Source organism: Stegastes partitus, unplaced genomic scaffold, assembly GCF_000690725.1.
Source record: "Stegastes partitus isolate 25-593 unplaced genomic scaffold, Stegastes_partitus-1.0.2 Scaffold101, whole genome shotgun sequence".
NCBI classification, from domain to species: Eukaryota; Metazoa; Chordata; class Actinopteri; family Pomacentridae; genus Stegastes; species Stegastes partitus.
This window is the reverse complement of record NW_007577832.1, coordinates 169,026-189,769: the sequence shown is the minus strand read 5'-3', so window position 1 is coordinate 189,769 and position 20,744 is coordinate 169,026. Positions and strand designations below refer to the sequence as shown.

Below are 20,744 nucleotides of genomic sequence, written 5' to 3'. Positions count from 1 at the left end.
CTCCACCACTGGTAGCAATCATGTTATTAATTCAGAGTGATGGATGGCACACAATGACAAACAATGAGGTTTTAAAACTCTTGATGTTGCAAGTGCCTGGTTTGTACTCAGCTCACATTCTTTCTTTTGCTTTCCTCCCCTCCCAGGCGAAGACATCAGCAGATATGGGTCACTGGCTGGGCCTCTTGCTGTCACAAACTGGGACCAAGACTGACCCAGAGGAGCTGACGTACGACTACGTCAACTCTGAGAGGATCTCCAGCATCGTGAACGCTGCAAAGACTTCCCTATAGTAGGTTTTTCACTTTTAGTTCACTTTAACTGTTCTCTGTACAAATGCGACCGAAACGTTTAAGTGAGACGTCTCTGTGTGTTTAATGTGTCTCTCCAGCTTGATGCAGAGGAGGTACTCGGAGCCCAACACCTATATAGACACCATACCTTCCATTTCTCACAACTCTGATGAACTGTACGACGATGTGGCATCTCTAGCTGATCCAGAGGTGAGCCGCTCTTATTGTTCTGCAACTTTCGTTTTCACTTTTACGTCCTCTGGCACGCTCTCCGACACAAACTTCCTCCTCCCAATGTTACACAGGATGCTGAAGAGAGCAGCCTGCCAAACTGTGAGGACAACAATGTCCAGGAACACAATGAAACATGCTCGCAAGATGCCAAGGACACAGCGGGAACAGAAGAGGACAATGACAATAGGATTTACCTGGACCTTGTGCCTGTGCGCTCCTTCCTCCATACGTCCTCTGGGGGTAAAGGCTCGCCAGGCAAAGAAACTTCCAGACTTTCTCCGGTCCCTGCAGAGGACCAGAAGGACTCCTCCTGTCCAAATAAAGAGGTAGGGAAGAAGGATTCAGTCAGAAATATGTTCTATATATGGATCAAATAGTTGTTAAGTCCAAAATACTCCTTTACGTTATATTTTGTGTTAATTCCAGGTCATTCCAACGAACCGTTCTGAGCCAACGCCTCCGTTAAATGAGATAAATTCAGCATCCAAACCAGCACAAGAGCCAGCCCAGACTCCAGCACAGCCACAAACTCAACCGGTCAAGACCTCAGCCCAAAGCCAGGAGACCCCTAAGAGGACCAGCCTGGGAGTCCCACAGGCCACCAACTCCCCCGGGGGGCACATCCACAAGGGCTTAACGGTGCAATCTTCTGCTGCTGCTGCTGCCCGGCCTCACAGCCCACAGCCCCTGCGGCCCAAAGCATTTACTATAGGTCAGGACAAAGAGAGACTGTAGGAGTGCAATATTGTCATTTGTTTTGCTATCACTACCACCATAGGCATCTTTTTTAAGATATAGAAAGTACTTTTTTTTTTAACATGAAGCAGGAATATCTTAAAATATCAATTTTATGCTACAATGGCTCCCTCTAGTGGAGAGTTGCGTCCTCTACAGGCAGCCTGCGCAGCTTCACAGTGGAATGGAGATGTAGGTTCCATTAAATATGCTTGTCTTTAATAGTATAAACCTTTCATTTCCAGGGTCTCCAGTTGAGGTCAAACTGGGTAAGAACCGCACAGAGGCAGACCTGCGGCGCTACATCGATGAGCGCGACCGCCTGGAGAAAGAGAGGGAGGAGGTGAGGAGCAGCCTGGCGAACCTGAAGAAGGAGAGGAGGGAAGCAAAGGAGGAGCTCGGTTCCTGCCAAGGTACGTCAGCGCTTTTCACGTCTCTGCTGCGATTCACACTGATCAGCGTGACTGACGGCTCTCTGCCATCCTCAGATCCCAAGCAGCAGGCCTCACTAGAGGCCCGTCTGAAGCAGAAGGAGGAGGCTTGTCGAGAGGCGGAGCGCCGCAGGGTGGAGGTGGAGCTGCGATTGGTAGAAGTGAAAGAAAGCCTGAAGAAAGTGGAGTCGGGGCCTTTCACGCTGGGAACCACACTGGACAGCAGCCTCCAGGACACGTCCACGGTCAGTGTGCTGTAAATGTAGAGAACGTGATGTGAGCAAGAACATGTTGCACTATTTCCTCTGAAAGCAGCCTTATCATTTTCCCCTCAGCCTAAACCAGCACCTGTGCCCACTCCCCAGCCATCATTACCTTCTTCATCATCATTATCATCATCATCATCATCCTCCTCTTCCCAACCCGCAAACAGCAGCGCCGGTGGTGCAGATCTGGCTTCTCCGGTCAACTCTGCCTCCGCTCTTAAAAACAGACCCGCCTCCATCATGGCCACGAAAGGCAAAGTTTTGCAGAAAGCCAAGGTGAGACTCTAGATTTTATCGTCACTTAAAGTCCGATTGTCAGTGGAATAAAGGATTACAGTAAATTATCCATTTGTTTTTGTGTTAACAGGAATGGGAGAAGAAGTCCACCACCTAGAAGGATGCTTGTTTTGACCTCTAAAATGGATAAGTTTCTGCTGGTCTGTCAGCCACATCACATCCACAGACCAGACCTTTCAACCGACATCCTCCCCTCCCTGGATCCCTTCATCGCCTCCTTGCCAAGACGACGAAAAGTCAAACCGAAAGAGGCACAAGCCGTCTTCTTGAATACCACTGGATCATCCTGAGTTCAATGACTTTTTTAAAAGTTATTTTTTTTTCTACATTTGAAAAGGGAGGAATTTGATGTTGTAGCATTTTTTTGGCCAGTGTAAGAAATGCACAAATGGGATGTTTCAACATTACAGTCAAACCATTTAAACCCACTGAAGACAGACCCCTCTGCTAAATTGGCCACTCTGTACACTTTAGATTGTAGCTTGGTTCATATATGCTGGTAGCCAAGATGTAAATATATTTACACCATTATCCAGCCTTGTGGCTTGTATTGCTAGCTAAAAATGCACTTTTTATTCAAATAAAAATGTACTGACAAAATTCTGGTTTGATTTTTCTTGACAAACATCTTCCTTCCCCTTAAACATTATATAACTAGTTTCTTGAAAACAGGCAGAAGGTTCGGTGTACCAGCTTTGAACATGGTGAAGGACACAGGAAACCTGCAGCATTAAACATTTACAGGGTAATTAGACTCACTGCTCACTAATGAAAATAAAACATTTATGAAAGAGGGTCATTTGACAAAAGGGTGCTTGTGTGGCAAATGTTTTGTGTGTGTCAGAATGTGCTCTGGTTATTAAATGAGAGGCCTTTTCATTTTGTAAAAAGCTTGTCAGCTGTTGTACAACTTTAAATGTAGACCGATACAAATCATATATCATCATGAAGTTTGTCCCATTGGAAGTTTTCTTTTTATCTTCTACCCCAAAAGTGATATTAGTCAAGTACAATTAAAAAACAGCCTCATATAACTAGTAATGAAATACATACATACATATATTTATAAAATTCTCAAAGAACTTTTGAACATCTAAACCCCTCAATTAGCCAATAATAATAAAACCATGAAAACAGCACATGAAGCATTTTTGGGAACAAAAATTAGAAGTTTTTTTTTTTTGATTGTACAAAGACAAAATTGTGGTGATTATACATTAAAAATAAAAACACAATCATGACACAGATATACACTGTAATATCGTATAAAAGTTTACATCCTTGAATAGAGAAAGAGAACCGTGTTGGTTGACAAATAAAACAAACGATGGACACAGCAGTAGAGACACGTACGAGGCACTTGTTGACATCGAGTGCAACTTTAAATACTGAAAGAATGAGAAAGTAGCAGTAACTTTAGGTTTCCCTTTACTCCATCGCGTACCCGCAAACATCCTTGGTTCTTAAGTGTTCGTGTGTGATTTGTTTGTCTGTATACTTCGCGTTTCAGACGGCATGTCTCCGACGGTGTAGTTTGTAGTGATGCAGGAGCTCCTGGTGGCTCTTCCTCTGTCTGCTCTTCTTCCTCAGACCAGCAGGTCTCGGAAGATCCCCTCGTGATGAAGACCTGCTGCTTCCTACGAACGAGAACAGAACAACATGTGATGATACAAACAGATTTTTTTTAACAACTCTCCTTACATTTTATTTACTATTTGAATCTGCCGAGTCCAGTGTAGCAAGTAAAAAGGGTGACAACAGGAATATGGGAAATATGCATCAAATGTTGTGTTAGGATTTCTGAAGATGTAGAGATATGGCTACACAAGATGAAGCTTTGAGTGACAAACGGAAAAGAAAAAAGGTTTAAATCAAAGGAGGAGATACTGACCTCTTAACGTTCACTCCTTTGTATGGAACTTAACAGGACAGCTTTATGCCAGAACTACACACCTTCGACATCTTCTACCACACCTCTGCTAAATTGCAGGCCTCCAGGCATAGCTAATTGGGAGCTGGGGACTTTGCCTAAAATTAATTAACTTTTTACAAATGAATTGTTGAGAATCTAAGTGATGTAACCACATGTCCACGTTAAAGTCTATGGTGCTACCTGGTGGCTTGAAAGAGTTAAAAGACAATGAGAGGGAGACTGATTTAGGGAAAAAACAAAAAGAAATACAGCGAGATAAATGCTCATCAGCACTACTGACTTGTTTCACAGTGTGGTCCTTCATAGCCTTGGCACTGGCAGCGGAAGCTCCCTCCTGACAGGATGCAGATGCCATCATTCATACATGGGTTGGGCTTGCACAGGTTTACCGGTTTCTTCACCTCTGATATAAAAAAAACACGAAACAGATTGTTTATGCTGCTGAAAAGAAGTCTGAGTGAAGACAGATGCAGAAAAACAGATGAAATCACAAACAACAGAGTGCAAGTAACACTTCTGATGACTCCAACCCATAGAAAAGGGGAGAAGGTTTAGTGACAGAGTTTGTTGTCATGCGTTTTTACCTGAACACAGCATCTGAACCAGTACATCCTCAAAGTACTTGAGATCCTCGTAAGACGGCACTGAGATCATTTGCTCCTCTGAACCAGCAATCTGCATCAGCCTGTCTCTCTGCACGTCTCCGATACCGACCACAAAAACTGAAACCCCATTGTCTCTTATCTTTTGAGCCGGTACGACGGCGTCGTCCCCGCCCGAACCATCCGTCACCACGACCACGGCCTTGTTGACTCCGGGTCGTGCGCCTTTGGCTACAGTCAGGACGTTGGAGTGGATGTGGAGTAAAGCTGCACCCGTCGAAGCCACTCCGCCCAGGAAGTTGGCCTCACCGACAGCCTTGAGGATGGCGGAACCGGTCTCATGCGTGTCCAGGTTGAAGACGGTGGTGGCTCTCCGACCGTAGGCCACGAGGCCCACCTGAGCCACATCGCGGTTGATGTCGAACTGGACGGTGATGCTGCGCACAAAGTCCCGCAGGGTGGCGAAGTTATCGCGGCCGACGCCGCCTGAGGCGTCCAGGGCAAACACCAGGTCTACTGCTTGACCCAGACAACCTGGAAAAGAGAAAAGAAACGTTGAATACAGCTAATACAGCCTGAAATACACTAAGATTTGAAGATAAGTGTGAGTGTTTCTGGGCTTTTTATTCACTCCTGTCATATTTTGATTCCCTGTTGGCTCATTTTTTTCCTTCAACCACAGCTAGAGGTAGAAGAAACAATGTTTTGGTGGAGCAGAACAAAGTTAGAATGGCATAAATCATCAAATCATCAGACTCTTGGTTACAGCTGAGTCACTAATGGGTTCATAACTGTTTCGTTTTAACGTAGAGTCTGGTTAGAGCAAACAATTAGAATTTCTAAACAGACATCTACAATAAAACAATTTTGATGAAATTGAACATTTTTAAGTTTATGATTTGGAGTTAATAAAGTTATAAATTAAGTCTTTTTTACATTATATTTCATGCATGTTTTGGCTGCGCGTGTGTTTCTCCAAAAACAGATGGACTGTAATGGCTGCAGTAAGAACTACTAGTAAACAAAAAGTATTTATTTATGATCAGGGAAAATATAAAGCCTGGGCAGAAAACTCCACATACACACCAACAAATTGAACTTTCTATGTGTAGTTTCAAACCACTAGTAATGGAGCAGTTTTTGATTTGCAGGTTTCTCTTTGTCACCCTCCTGCCATTGGTTTCCCATTGGCCAAAAGGTTTTGTCAAGGAAGAATACTGTCTGCACGCCAACACAGTGTGAAACATGGCACGTTTCAAATGGCTTTGCAAATGTTTAATTCCTCATGTTAGTTAAACACTATGAAGTTTGGAGAGTAAATGCCAACATGACTTTTGTTTGTTAACTAAAAACAGCCAAGTGAATTAGTCAGGAAGTACCTTGTGTATCCACACTGCAGATCTTGGCCTTGAGCTCAGGGATCTTGCCAGTGAGCCTATCAGGTGACGTGTAGGTGAGAGTCCTCTGGGGGTTTCCTGTGATGTTATTCAGCTGCCCCTTGAGCCTGTCCGGTCCCACCCCTATCAGGAAGATCTCTCTGTCGCGAGCATATTTCGAAGCTTCAACCACATCGTCAACGGCGGGAGTGGCTGTGAGCAGCGCCACCACACGGGGGAGGTCGTCTGTGACGTCAGCAAAGACCGGAGCGCTCACAAAGCCGTTGCGTGTGACATAGCGAAGAGCCTGGCCCGTCAGGGTCTCGCCGCCAATCGGCTGAAGCGCCTCCACAGCCTTAAGAAGACCCCTCAGGTCTCCTTTGAACTTGCCAACCGGGGCTTCGACTCGAGTCTCTCCACCAAACACCGCCAGTCCGACTCTACTGGGGCTGTCGGAACCAATGACGGTCTGCAGGAAGCGCTTTAAGAAGGACTTGAGGCGGAGGAAGCCTTCCAAGGTGAGCGTGGCGGAGCCCTCCAGCAGGAACAGCAGGTCCACAGAGCAGTCCAGGGATAACGCAGGAGCTGAGGAAGGATGGATTGTTTTAGTTAGTTGGTTTGCATCTTGTGTAAGATCAGACAACACCTTCACACACACGTGGTACAGACGGGGTACTGACCACAGTGTGGGTCTCCTCCATAGCCAGGTGGACACACACAGTGGTAGCCATCTGGACCTTCTGACACACAAGTTCCACCGTTCAGACATGGCTGAGAGTCACAGGGATCTACAATGAGGAGAGGAAGGGGAGTGAGCTACGCAAACAGCAGCACAGAGAGCAGCAAGAATCAAAAGAGATAATATGATCTGAAGAAAGTGTTGACTCTACAGACTATAAATGTTTTACTATTTAGAGTTATATGAAGCTACAACGCCATAAATCAATCAAAAATTAAGGTATGTTATAAAAACTGGTAAAAAAAAAAACCCTGTAATAAAGACGTATAGCGTGTATTTCCAAGTGTCTGTATGTGTTACAAATACTGGGGGGAAAAAATAGTGACTCAACATACTATACATATTTTGCTACTCAGGTTTTTAATGTGTTTCTTTACTTGTCCTCTACATGTTCAGTGTAAATACAGTCTGCAATTCAACCCAAAAAAAACCCAACTGGATTTTTTGTGATTGGACTATTTGTCACTGATGAGTCACTCGTACCTTCGTAGCTACTCCAAGGAGAACAGAATCTTTCATTTTTTATTATTATTATTTTCATAGAATGCAGTTAATGCAAGTTATATATGTTTGGGGAGCTTTTTTAATAGACATGTTGGATAACAAATTGATTTTGATGTATTTGCACAATTTGAAGCTTAGATTTGGTTCAGTTTTCAGACAGAACAACACATCACAGATTCTTTCTGTTGTGATAAATGATTATGATGTTTTAAAGATAAAATGGATTTCAGAGGGCTATAAAGTAAACACATTTCATATTAAATCTCATGCATTAGTGGCTGCATTTCTCCCAAAACAAAAGACTGAATTTTAGTGTTTACAGCAAGAATCAGAATTAAACAACAAATAATTGATGTTACCTGGACAGATGGTCCTGTGGCAGACTGTCTGGTGTCTCCTGTAAACTTTGTTGTACCTGCAAAAAAAACAGAAATTAGTTAGAGAATGAAGGCACCAAACTTATTAAATGTTTCCATTTTACAGCATTTGGTCTATTATGTGATGTAATTACAGCCACTGAGCCTTACCTATCAATGAATTAACTACTTAATACGATAAGACAAAAGGCAGTTTATTCCTCACTTAGGTCACAGTTTAACAGCTGGTTATAAGTAATCCACAGACAACAATCCCATTACTGCCTTTTTGTGCTCTAATCAAAAAAAGCAAACACTACTGTCAGCATGATGGTTCTCCAAACTGCCTCGAGCCATTTTACCGTGGTAAAAATGCAGCGTAGTGTGAAATTAATTTTGTCAAAGGCCATTTTAATTTGCCCTGGGAGGGTCTGACAGAATTACACGAGCTTGTTTTTATTAAACACCCTCACACTGACACAGAACATTAACACATGGGAGTTGCCCCGATCCACCACTGTCTTGTGGCTCTCATTGAGCAACGAGGGAAAAGTGTTGCATAGTCGGTTCCAATGCACAGTTCATAGTATATGATGTTATGGAAAGTAATATGAAGACATATGTTGTAACCACAGTTGGGTAGTTATGGGTTACATGTAATCAGACACAAACAAGTTACACAATCAAAGACTGTTTGATTAAATTTTGATTGTGTCTTTAAAATATGGCAACTTTCAGATCCTGAAAGTTTCTTTTTACTATTACCAACGCAATTAACTCATGAAAAGTGCATCTGACAGGCAGAGTTTCTCAGATTCTCTCGGTGCAGGGGGAAAAAGGTGCAGGAATATTGCAGCAGCAGTCCCTCCAAGAATGTTTCATTCTTTAAAAATGGACAATACAAACATGAATGTCTGTGTCCATTGCAGTTTCCATCCATCCATCCATCCATTATCTATACACCGCTTAATCCTCACAAGGGTCATGGGGGGCTGGAGTCTATCCCAGCTGACTCAGGGTGAAGGCAGGGGACCCTGGACAGGTCACCAGTCTATCACAGGGCTACACTTAGAGACAGACAATTTAGAATCACCAATTAACCTCAACATGTTTTTGGACTGTGGGAGGAAGCCGGAGAACCCGGAGAGAACCCACGCTGCACGGGGAGAACATGGAGACTCCACACAGAAAGATCTCGTGTCCTCATCAGGACGCGAATCGGTGACCTTCTAGCCGCGTGGCAACGGTGCTAACCATCGATCCACCTTGCAGTCCACCATTGCAGTTTGTAAAAGTTAAAAATGAATTTATAAATAAATATAAAATAAATAAATTTGCTGTCAAGTCCTTTCACACTGAAAATCAAAGTTAATATTTTGATTTTACAAGAGCAGAGCCCTTTGTGTGATTGTTGATTAACTAAACAGCATCTAATACAAAAGAAACAACATGTTGTAGAATTCACACAATCCACCTGCTGTTTGTGCCAGAGCTGCTGCAATATATTCATTTTGGTTGATTGAATATATTTAAAGATGTTCAAAGGAGACAAAAAGAATATTTGTAGGTCAAAATTTGTGGGTGCAATCCTTTTTTTTTAAGCATAATGTGCAATGTTTTCAACGTTATATTCCATTTCAAAGTAACCTGATCCTGTTTGTAACGCTGCATAGTAAACTATTTACAACTAGAACCTTTTCCCCATTAAAGCTTTTTAGTCTTCTGAAGCTTTAACTCAAACTTTCACACAGTTTCAATTCTTGTAAACAGAAAATAGTGCCACTAAAATGACAGTTTTATGTTAGAATAAATCTTCTAGTAGATTCATCGTTCCTGCTGCAGGCTGCACAGTCAACACAGCAGAGACTGACAGATATTTGTCAAAATCATGATGCTAACTTATGGGAACAATGCACCTGAGAGAAGAAGCGTTTCCTCTTGTAAAGATGTGGGAATTCCACAAGTATCTTCTCAAAAATGACGTGCATGTATGTACACTTGCCTGTAGTAGGGACAGAGGGATGTGTACGGGGAATACCCTTTGGAGCCTTTCCAGCACATGAAATTCCCCTGCAGCTCTTTCACTGTCTCTAGTGTCTTCCTCTCACAGGGAAATGACTCCACCTGACAGCCTGGAGAGCAGGACCAGAGGGTTGGTGAGTCAAAAAAGAGCAACACAAAGAATTTTACAGATGGGGCAGCGAAAGAGGTCTAAAATGATGTCCTTATTTGCAGCAGTCATAATTCCCTCTTAAAGTCCAACCTGCTGGTGTGGCACTGCACACAGAGAAGGTGCTCAGTGTGGTGTACAGGCCGTTGACAGCATCATAGAAATGCTCAGCAAAGAAGACATGGCTCTCCATTGGCTCGCTGGCGAGAGCATGCAGCTCTTCCCACCTGGAAAACAAACAGAGAGAGTTTTTTTTTTCTCTTGAGCCTGCTTTGCAAACAACAGGTAGTTTAATGTATTATTACTGGCAATGATTATTTTCCAACCATTCAAACGTACTTAGGGTAGCGCAGGCCCACAGCGAACAAGACCACGCCTATCTCTTTGAGCTGTGCAGCTGCCTGTGCCACGTTGCCCTGAGACCTCCCATCCGACAGCAGGATGGCGATGCGGGCCACACTGGAGGAGTTACGACCACCTGGAAAACCCTTCCTCAGGATGTATTTAAGAGCCAGACCTGTCTGGGTGCTGCCTCCCCTGTGAGCAGAGGGTTTAGAAAGGCAGGATTTTTTCATGTTATTATTAGAAACATCCTAAAACTGAGCAATTACGGAATATATATACTGTGTCAGAGAACTGCTGTATTATTATTATTACTACCAAAACAAACTAAAGCTTTCTTCTGGCGGGGCTCCTCTTTTAGTTCTTGGACTGGAAATGTATACTGGCTAAGTTTCCTCACCCCAGGGCTCACAAAACCCATTTTAAATCCTTTAATAGTTTTTCAAAAAGACATAAATGTCAGTCAGAGCAGGAGCCACTTTCAGTCATGTTTTACAACGATTGGAGGACGGACCTGCCGAGACAAAGGCTGTGATGTGTTCGGGTGCTGTACTATCACATTTCCAATTTTGGCCACATTTTTCTGACAAGAAAACAATGCTACAGTATGTCTACTTGCAGCACTGAAACTACGAGACAATACAGTGAAACGCTCTGAAGCCTGGAGGCAAAATGTAGCTCCCTTGTCCAGATTTATGTCAACACGATACCGTAGGCACATCTGAGACACGTCGAAACTCAGACATTTCTTCTTTGAAGTGTGGATAAAGAAACATCGACCTCTATCTCCATCTAGTCTTTTTTTTTTTGCCTTTTTGCCTTTATTGGATAGGACAGTCGAAGGAGAGACAGGAGAATGAGGGATTGGGTTGCAGCAAAGGGCCATGAGCAGGACTTGAACCCACGGCCGCTGCATCGGAGACTACAGCCCCTGTACATGGGTCAACAGCTCAACCAGGTGAGCCAAAGCAGCGGCCCGATCTCGTCTTATTTTGATTGTAAACTGAATTTCATTAAAACAATGCTGGGCTTCATATTACTGCACTAATCATTTGAGGCAAAGTAAGTGGAAATTAAAGTTTAAAATGTGTGTAGCCTCTCCAAAGCAGTTGGGAAGTCAGAATGTTACTTCCAAGCAGTGAACAACACACACACACACAGATTTGGTCAAATTACCTTCCTCTTCCTCATCTTATGCGCTTATCCAATATCCAGTGACCACCTGTGGTTCGCCTCTAATCTGAAATTAATTTGTTTTCCTTCCAGGGAGCATTTGGTGTGACTTAGCCGCCGCCTGTGTGCACGCACGGGTGTTTTGCTGTCGGCAGAAGTTTTAACTAAATCCACGACAATAAACAGAGATTTGTTACAAACATACCGAAGCAGACGAGAACACAAGACAGCGCTGTTCTTCTGGCTACGCTGAACCCAGTTTGCACTCGTGTTTTTTTTACGTTGTTCCCTGATTCCTTGATTATGTTCCTTGTAAAAGGATTCCTGGAAATCATTTTTGCAGCACATGACCCTGGGAGTGTACTGAAAGTGCTTCTGATAATAATAATACAGAATAACTCTCACAAATAAGTCTTTACACATTCATTTAAATGTCTACGCATATATGTTCCTATTTCCTAATTAGTAGTTTCATTCGTGTCAAAAATAACCCGTTTAGACCCGTTTGATTAAACCTAGAAACTCATCTGTCTGTAACCATTTAGATACCTGGAAGTTTTATTCCAGAGAAAATAATCTGCTGTAACTGTGCACCGCTGCTACTTTTAAAGTGATCTATCAAGTCCATGCTTCTATCTGCACCTACCCCTCTTGTGCAGCTCAAGCACTTCAGCTCACACGGCTCAAAAAGCTGTTCACAGAAATGGCTCTTTAAAAGGGTTCCTCGAACACATTTCTCAGCAGATGACCCTGGGAACGCTCTGATCATAAATAAATCTCGAGAACTTTTGTTTTGCAGTTGCAGTTCTGTTCAGGTTTGATCGATGAATATATATTATTCTACCAGTTGTGATTTTTTTCCATAATCAGCGTATGAATTCTTGAGTTATGTTCATGTGAAGTCACAGTGATCTTTGACCACCAAAATCTAATCTAAGTGGATGTTTGTACCAGATGTAATGAAGATCCCCGCAGGCGTGACTGATGTATCACCATCACAAGAATGGGACAAGAGGTCTCGACCTTTAACCGCCACAATTTAATTAGTTCTTCCTTGAGTTTAAGTGAATGTTTACGACGGATATGAAGAAATTCCCTCGAGGCGTTCTTGATTTATCGCATACATGAGAACGGGTCAGACAACCTGTCGTTGCCGTGGAGATATGTAAATGCACATGCTGTTGTCCTGACCGATATGTTTCTACTATAGAAACAAAAGCGACCTAATCAAACATCAGGAGCTCCATTAATCCACTACCGAGCATCAGTTTTAATTCTGGTAACTCACACATGCAGGTAAAATGGTCTGCTGAGGTTTAGCTACCAGATATTTTTCTCAAGCTTTCAGCCATATTTAACATCCGTCTTGAACAAACAGAGCTCAGTCAGGGGTCATCAATAAACTATTAATCTCAATTTAGTTTGTTAAAGTGCTAAATTTGACTCTGTGAACTACAAATGTGCATGTATTGGACTTTAAGTATTCATATTTCTTTCAAACCTGACTGGTAATAACTAGCGTCACCCTACCACCCACCCACCCCAAATTACACTATAATAGGCTTTTGTAACCCAAAACATTACTTGGCTGAGAGCGAGATGAAAGGAGACGCACACCTGTAAGAAATCTTCTTCATGTGCTTCTTCAGCGTTTGCTTGGTGGCGTAGGAATCCAGGGAAAACTCCAGCCGAGGGGTGGAGCCGAACTGAATCACACCGACTCGCACCTGCACAAGGGTGGAATTACAAGAACACTGATTGACATGATACGAAGAGGGAGGGAGGGAGGGAAGGAGCCGAAAGAAAACACACCTTGTCTGCTCCGACGTCTAGTGCTTGACAGAGTTTGATCGCGTAGTGTTTGGACCTCTCAAAGCTGCCCTTCCCCACGCTGTAGGACCCGTCCATGAGAAAGAGGATATCCATGGCTGCTGAGCACTGCATCACTTCCCATGGAAACACACGCAGAATAAAAAAGCTAAACACACCAAGATGTGGGTCCAAATTCAATTAATTTCTTCTCTGCATTCCTGCAATATATCAGCAGTGAGGGGATTATCCTGGTTGGTTATCAAAAGGAGGAATAATACCTTCAGATAATAGCTTAGCATGCCAGAGCTCAATTTTCTTCTCTCAGAAACCATTAGCAAGCGAAAACTTTCTGTCTCACTCATACATGCTTGAACTTGCCAGAGGCGTAAATAACCTGTGGTGTTGCTGTCATGTTAGAATGTGCAGCTGATCATGAAGAAGGCCATTAGAGACACGGAGAACGTGCCGTCTGTCATCCGTGTGGTCCGATTATGCCTAAGTCACTTTGGCACACTGTCCTCTGTGACATTAGACCACCCCACTAGCTCAGAGGAATTATTCCAAAGTCTCGTCACATTACCTCGCAATTTATCATCTATTTGCGATAACATTCGAGCCAGCATGTGGCCGTCGGCTGTCCAGACATGCAGGTTTATAGCGTGGTCACTATGTCGCCGCTGTTTGCTGCCAGCTCTTTCCTCAATCTTCCTCTAAGTTTATGTACTTTGGCATTTGGATTTATCTGTTACTGACTGAACTGTGGGTTATTTGTTTTAGTATAATGCCCCATTTGTTAACCATTTTGTAAGGACGGGGTTGGGAAGGTGCTCACTTTCTCCTGCTGAGTTGATCTTGACGATGTTCTCATGGCTGGTTTGGATCTCCTGCACCGAGGAACCCTGCTGAACTAGGAGGGACAAACAGCATTACAGTAATTTGTATATGCACAACACAAACCTAGGACATTTGGATTAACCAACACCCTTAAAAGGGGTTAGTGGCATCTAATGGTGCAATTGATTATTACAACCAAATAAATGACCCATCCAGGAAGGAGGAAGAGAACCTGCAAACATAAAGGCTAAGTCCATAACCAGTTTGGTTTGTCCATTCTATGCTACTACAGAACATAACCATGGTGAACCTGCGCCCAATGAAGATATGAACGTCTTATTCTAAGCTAAGGAAAACAAAGACTGTGTATAAAAGATTGATGGAGTCACGTCAGCTATTGACTTGTGGTTTACTGTTTTGAAGTCTTGAGTTTGGAATGTTGATCTGATTGATATTGGCTCTAAAACTAAACGTGGCAAGCAAGAGGTGGATCTGACCGAGAGCTCAAGCATCATAATGTCGCCACGGCCTAATGTTTACTTTATCATCCATTTTACTCTAAGTGGGACCATAACTTACTACATGTACATCATGTTGCATTGAAGGAGGCTTGAAACTAGCAACCATGACAATAAACACATTTGGAGAATGTTTAGAAGTAGGATGATTTTCTGATAAACTTTTATACAATTAAACATCTTTCTGTAACCAGAGGAGTCGTCCCCTGCTGGCCGTTAGACAGAATACAGGTTGAAGGCTCTTGTGCATTGACTACTTTAAGACCCAGAGGCCACATCCATCTTACAGCCTGGAGCAGTGGTTCTCAAACTGGGGGTTTTATTTCAGGGGGTCGCCCTGCTTCCCACTCCTTTTTTGAACTTGTTAACATAAAGAAATTAATCTGTGGAATTTACTCATTAATTTTTAACACAATAATGCATGAACAACAAAGTTATTACTCATGATATAATAAAAATTCAAATGGGGGGGTCACAAACACAAACTTATGTTATCTTGGGGGTCGTGGCTCAAAAAGTTTGAGAACCACTGATCTAGAGGAAAACATAACGATTCATAGTTACAGGTGATAATACACTAATGCAATTGTAATTATGAACACTACATTCTGTTTCTGCTAAACGCCTAAACCCGACACACTGGCCCTTTAACGATCAAATCCCACAAATGTCAAAGAGTTTAAAAGAAACATCATTTCACACAAAAGTGGTTTTATAAATGTGTCCATGTAGTCGAGCTGTAGTGGGCAACTTGGAGGACAGAAGATAGTCTCAAGATAAATGAGGGAGATGATTAACGTCGGAAAAATCTACTACAAAAAGAGTAATTTTCAGATGTTTTATCATTACACATTTATGGCTTATTTTACCTCTGAAAACAGGAAAAAGCAATGAAAAAAAAACCCCACTTCACATCGAGCAGACCAAGTTAACCAAGCAAACACAATATGGTCACAAGCATATAACATGTAATCAGCCGTCCACCAAACAAGCCTCTAACATACACTAAGTAGAGTGAGTGAACACAAATGCATGAACTTTGACTCCAAATTCACATTTACAGCACATATTTATCTGTTATTAGAGCAAAAGTGAAATAAGACCATAAATTGGATGTTTTCTCTGAAGCCAACCCAGACTCCCACTTGACCCCTTCAGCAATGGATAATTGAGTATTCAAAGCTAATGTGAGTGGACAAGTGAAGAACACCATTCTTTTGCTCCATTCATTGAAAGGACGTTGCCCTATTCAGGCACACGTACGGCTCGGAGAGGAGGGAGGGACATGTGATTTCCTGTGAACATGCCTTGTTGTCCCTGGTAACCCCGACAGGTCACACAGGCATTTGTCCAACACAGAGACGAAGCACTTGAGTGATTTTATAAACGTGCAGATTCCACCCTCTGAAAGGCAACAGTGCGTCTCTTCAATCAGAGCGCTGAAAGAAATTGCCAGTTTGTTCCCATCAGCTTCAGCTGTCCGCCTCGTGTTGATTTAGTGGCGGCTGAAATAGGTGCCAGGAAGTCAAAAGAACAGGAAAAACAAAGAACATCAAAAAAAGGCTACATGTGGGTTAACTGAAATAAAGGCATATCTGTGGTGAGAACACCGACTTTATCCTCCTCTGCTCGTTTTTGTGCAGAAAAACCATGGCACAGACTGACAACCCCACGTTCAACAAAATCCTTTTTATCAGCGACAAAAATGTCAGGAATGACAAAAGATTAATTATGAGAAACTACTTCTGACAGCTACTTGACAGATGCTATTTTACTCCTCCGAACTCGGAGCAGTTTCTGGGCGGTTTTGCTTCTTGTCAGATTTTTACTCACTGTGGGCAAATGTTTTACTGCTGTATAAAAGGTTGCCCCTCACAACCATGACTGCAGGTAACAAGAAAGCAGAAGTGTCTTTTGTGTCTATTAACAGTTATCTTGCCATAACTCATAAAAAAAAACAAAAAAACAACTCAGTTATTTTTTTTTTTAGAAAAATTGCAAAAAAGCAAGAATGAGCATATACAGTCGTGACTCGATAATTCAACCCTTAACAAACTGAACCCATGAAAAACAGCCTTAACATACCGACAGCCTTGGATTCTGAATCCGACATGACATTTTATGTCACAAATCAGGATAACGGCGTATTATCTGACTGAACAATCAATTCAGATTTTTTTGTGAAATCCAATTTTTTTGAGTTCCTTCACGTTTCCAATTAAATACGACTTGTATGTGATCTGCTGTGTGAACTTCATACGACCCAAAAGTGTCCCGCATGCACAGAAGAGGACACGACGACGTCACACGCAGCGAGCGTGCTCAGTGTTTACGGAAGTAAACATTGATGGTGGCGGCGGGAGGGGAGTGGTGGCAGTGGAAACTGACTGCCTGTGCGTTCTGGCAACTTCCACCCCGTCGGAGCGCTCCCCTGGAGTGAAAGTGTACCCCCAACCGCTTCGAATATTCGGATGTTCATCATTAATTGGGCCTGAATATCCAGAGACCAGAAAGTGCTATTGGGACCAGCCCTACTAGTTATTATAACAACTATGAACAATAAATAGAAACAAATGTCTTGTTTAAAAAAATTAGCGGTTAGTTGATGAAAATAGTTGTTGATTAGCTCATTAGCTCTAGAGAAGTCAATTTTTCACATTCAAGAACTTAAAATAAGACCTGCTGATTTATTATTCTAAAAATATGAGCAAAGCCTCAAATCCTGAGCTGCTTTAACATCATTTGCATTAACAGACATTTCATTTCACAGAAACTACAACCACTAACTTCACTGTCTTTTTTTTTTTTTTTTTTAAACATCTGACATTTCAGTCTTTCCAGAAAGTCTTTAATCATAAATCCACAAAAGGAAAGGAGGAGCACGAGGTCAGGAAAACTGGAAAAAAAATTGACAGAACACTAATCATTATAGTAAAGTACCACCTGCAAACCAGAGGCCTGCGCTCCAACCTCCTCACAGTCCTGACACTTTCATCTGCCCCTGATTCCAACATCATTCCAGCCCCTCGGTTCCTCCTGACAGTGAAAGTTTAGGGTCTTGGCAAGCAGCTTTGTCATGGTCAGTGGGGCCCCGGTGCTCTGAACAAAAAGTCTGTCTGTTCGGCCAAGTGCCTTGAGCAAAACGACTGTATCTTTAATGTCTGTGGATGAAATAGTAGCGGGAAAATCAGAAGCAAGATAATAGGCATAAATCCTCAGTGTGAGGAGCTGATGTCCAATTGGCAGCAATCCACGCCACGGTCTGGGAGATATACGTAATACTCCCTTAAATTCAGCGATAAAAACTCGGCTTGTTCCTCTCTGGGAAATTCAATTTGACAGGCTGGATTACACGGACATCCAGCGCTGCAACATGTTATCTGTGTTGTCAGCACAGGACGCGAGGAGGGGCCGACTTGACGAGGTGAAACAGTCTGGTTTGCTCAAGTTCAAAGTCTTAAAATGGCCAGTAATAAATACTTAAGACGGTGCTAAAGCTGTCATTTTTGAAAACAACTCAGAGATTATATTGCCCCACGACTCCTGCCTACTCCCTCGGGCGAATACCGATACTCCCGGGTCCAGGAGAACAAGCGACGATACGCTATAAAAAGCTATGCACAATTTGCCATGACTGGAAACAAGGATAGGAGGCAGGAAATCACTTTGAAGAGGAGATAATGGGAATTCTTCAGGAGTGAAGACTTGACAGCTTGAAGCGATAAAATATCTTGTAAAAGAATGTCACGTTTTGTAGCGGTGCATCGCTCTGTTTCCCAGCATGCTGTGCACAAACCTCAATTGTGTCCACAAACGGCAACACAATGAACACTTATATCGATCAATAAAGGCCTCATATAAAAACGGATTTTGATCTAGCAAGCATTCATAGTGATGTGGGAGGATGAAAACATTCCAAAATATAGTACTCAAAATGCTCCTTTTCTCTAATGGCTCCGAATACCAGAGACGCACAGAAGGCAAAACAGTAATAAAATCAATCAACCGACCTTGAAGAAGCAGCAGAGTCGAGAGGAGGGAGAGGCAGATATCAGGGTGCATGTCGGGACACCTGGAATGAGAAACAAATGAAAAAGCTCAGCAAGAACACAAATCAAAGAAATGCATCTGAATATGGGAAAGATAATAGAAATAAAAAGTGTGAAAATGGACTTTATAAAGGACTGATTTCCTGCCTGCGTGTCCCCTTGGAATGGAGCTAGATGTGCTAAATAAGAATATTCACGTGTTGTATCATCTGAGGGACTTTTACATGTGAAAGCATTCAGTTCTTTCCAAGGGAGGGAAAAACAGTGTAATGTTCAATCACAAGGACAACATGTCAAGCATTGAGCAGTAGCCAGAAGGTGTAAGAAACTACTTTTGTTTTGAGCTTGTCTTGGTGCCGTTTCTACAGGTAGCCTTTAAATTCATCAAAATATATGATAGAGGCTCAGCTAAAGAACAAGGGAAGAAGTCAGTGGCACTCTGCTGGACACTAACTATAATTATATTTACTATCTGTTAAGTGAGGTGGTAAAGTAGTGACCCTGACCGTGTTTTCACAGCTAAGTGGAGGTGAGCCCTGACCTTTCAAAGGGAACTAGATGAAGGGACACTTGATGAGTGACTGCGTCGACAGAGAAACATCAGGAGTGACTGCTTTTGAATACAAAACACACCTTTAAGCCTAAATCTGCACATCTCACAAGAACCCTGAACTTCAGAATTTTTTAGTTAGGGGAGAAATATGTGAGCATTAACGTGTTTTTTTTTAAACAATGTTATATGCAAAAAAAAATTAAAAATAACCACCATCGACTCAGCCCACATACCAAAACACAGTTCACGAGACACAGATGTGTACGCACAGCACTTGACTGATGTGACACCAGCATGTGCATGTGTCAGTGTTTTGTCTGGGTCAAAAAGATTACAATAAGCTCTACAGAAGCTCTTAAAGCAAGATGTAAACTGCTTTTCAAGTGTGGGGTGAAGAACTGTCAAGTTACGGAACGGAACAGAACGGAAAGGAAGGGGATGCAATGGAATAGAATAGAATAGAATAGAATAGAATAAATTGGATAAAATAGAATAGAATAAATAGGATGGAATGCAATAGAATAGAATAGAATAGAAATACTTTATTAATCCCCAAGGGGTTACAGCACAAAGATTAATTTACCACCACCATAAATACAGATAAATAAGCAAAAACAAACAATAAGAAATATAAAATGCAAAATGTACAATAAGTGTAATATGTCAAGTAGAAGTAGAAATGTCCTGTGTGGACCGTAGTGCAAATAGTAATGATCAACAGCTTCACCTGGGAAGTGGGTTGTCAAGATGTGAGTTACCCATAAATGTCTTTCACATCCACTGTGCTCGAGATTACAAGCAAGTCTGGAGGCAAGTCTGCAAGAGATGGATTTCTCCCTATAATAACGAGCTTTATAATCTAATGCAGTCCTGCAATTATGTTTAACTCACAATGTTCAGATTTTATTGACAGAACTAGGTCAACTTGGTAACTTCAGATGCCAGAATTAGCAGTGATGGTGTTCTAGAGCTGGGGACATCAACAGGTGTTTCAAATATTACATCACTAATGTTAGAAGTCAATACTTGAAGCACAGAGCCCCCAGAAAACGACCACCACAGTGTTATCAAACGTATACCTGAATGCAATAATGCTGTCTTTGACTGCATTTGATTACACAGGTGTATATAACAAACTTAACTACAATCTGACCTCATGGTAAACATTCCACGAGCCTGACAATCCCACCTGTCATCCGTCAGCTCTGCCTGTATTCTGTATGGTCATTGTTATGTACACACAGTGTGCAGATAAAGTCTGATTAACTCTGGCTGCTGATAAGTTTTCCCATAATATCCTGCCTGCAGCTCAAGTGTGTGTGTGTGTGGCTATAGGTAAAAGAGGACGGATGTGCCAGATGAGCCTTCTGCATAGGCAAAGCTGTGTGTGTTTCTGAGACAGAGATAGAATTGTGTGCAGGACGGAGGCTCTGTTTAAGAGGAGTCAGTGTGTCTGTGATACAGATCTGCAGAGCTGACATGCAGCGGCTGTCTGAGAAGCCCTGGACTGATAAACATCACCAGGGG

General features: G+C 42.4%; 2 protein-coding genes across 3 annotated transcripts in view; one reads left to right on the top strand and one right to left on the bottom strand.

The window, feature by feature from the left end:
* Positions 1-2,856, top strand: part of afap1l2 (actin filament associated protein 1-like 2) — a 47,222-nt gene extending 44,366 nt beyond the window's left edge. For both annotated transcript variants that reach the window (XM_008277577.1, XM_008277578.1), the window contains 8 exons: positions 147-292; positions 392-503; positions 599-853; positions 954-1,239; positions 1,508-1,675; positions 1,751-1,938; positions 2,029-2,235; positions 2,327-2,856. In XM_008277577.1, the coding sequence (XP_008275799.1) occupies positions 147-292; positions 392-503; positions 599-853; positions 954-1,239; positions 1,508-1,675; positions 1,751-1,938; positions 2,029-2,235; positions 2,327-2,353 (1,389 nt within the window). In that variant the 3' untranslated portion in view covers positions 2,354-2,856. The remainder of the gene's footprint in view (positions 1-146; positions 293-391; positions 504-598; positions 854-953; positions 1,240-1,507; positions 1,676-1,750; positions 1,939-2,028; positions 2,236-2,326) is intronic.
* Positions 2,857-3,208: 352 nt separating this feature from the next.
* vwa2 (von Willebrand factor A domain containing 2) lies at positions 3,209-18,677 on the bottom strand. Its single transcript, XM_008277575.1, has 13 exons — positions 18,626-18,677; positions 14,096-14,170; positions 13,264-13,397; positions 13,069-13,178; positions 10,276-10,473; positions 10,030-10,163; positions 9,769-9,898; positions 7,770-7,825; positions 6,848-6,955; positions 6,171-6,752; positions 4,774-5,325; positions 4,470-4,592; positions 3,209-3,893 (listed from the first exon to the last, which is right to left on the bottom strand). Exons 1-13 carry the CDS (start codon positions 18,675-18,677, stop codon positions 3,763-3,765), a joined length of 2,385 nt encoding a protein of 794 aa, XP_008275797.1. The 3' UTR covers positions 3,209-3,762.
* Positions 18,678-20,744: the final 2,067 nt, after the last annotated feature.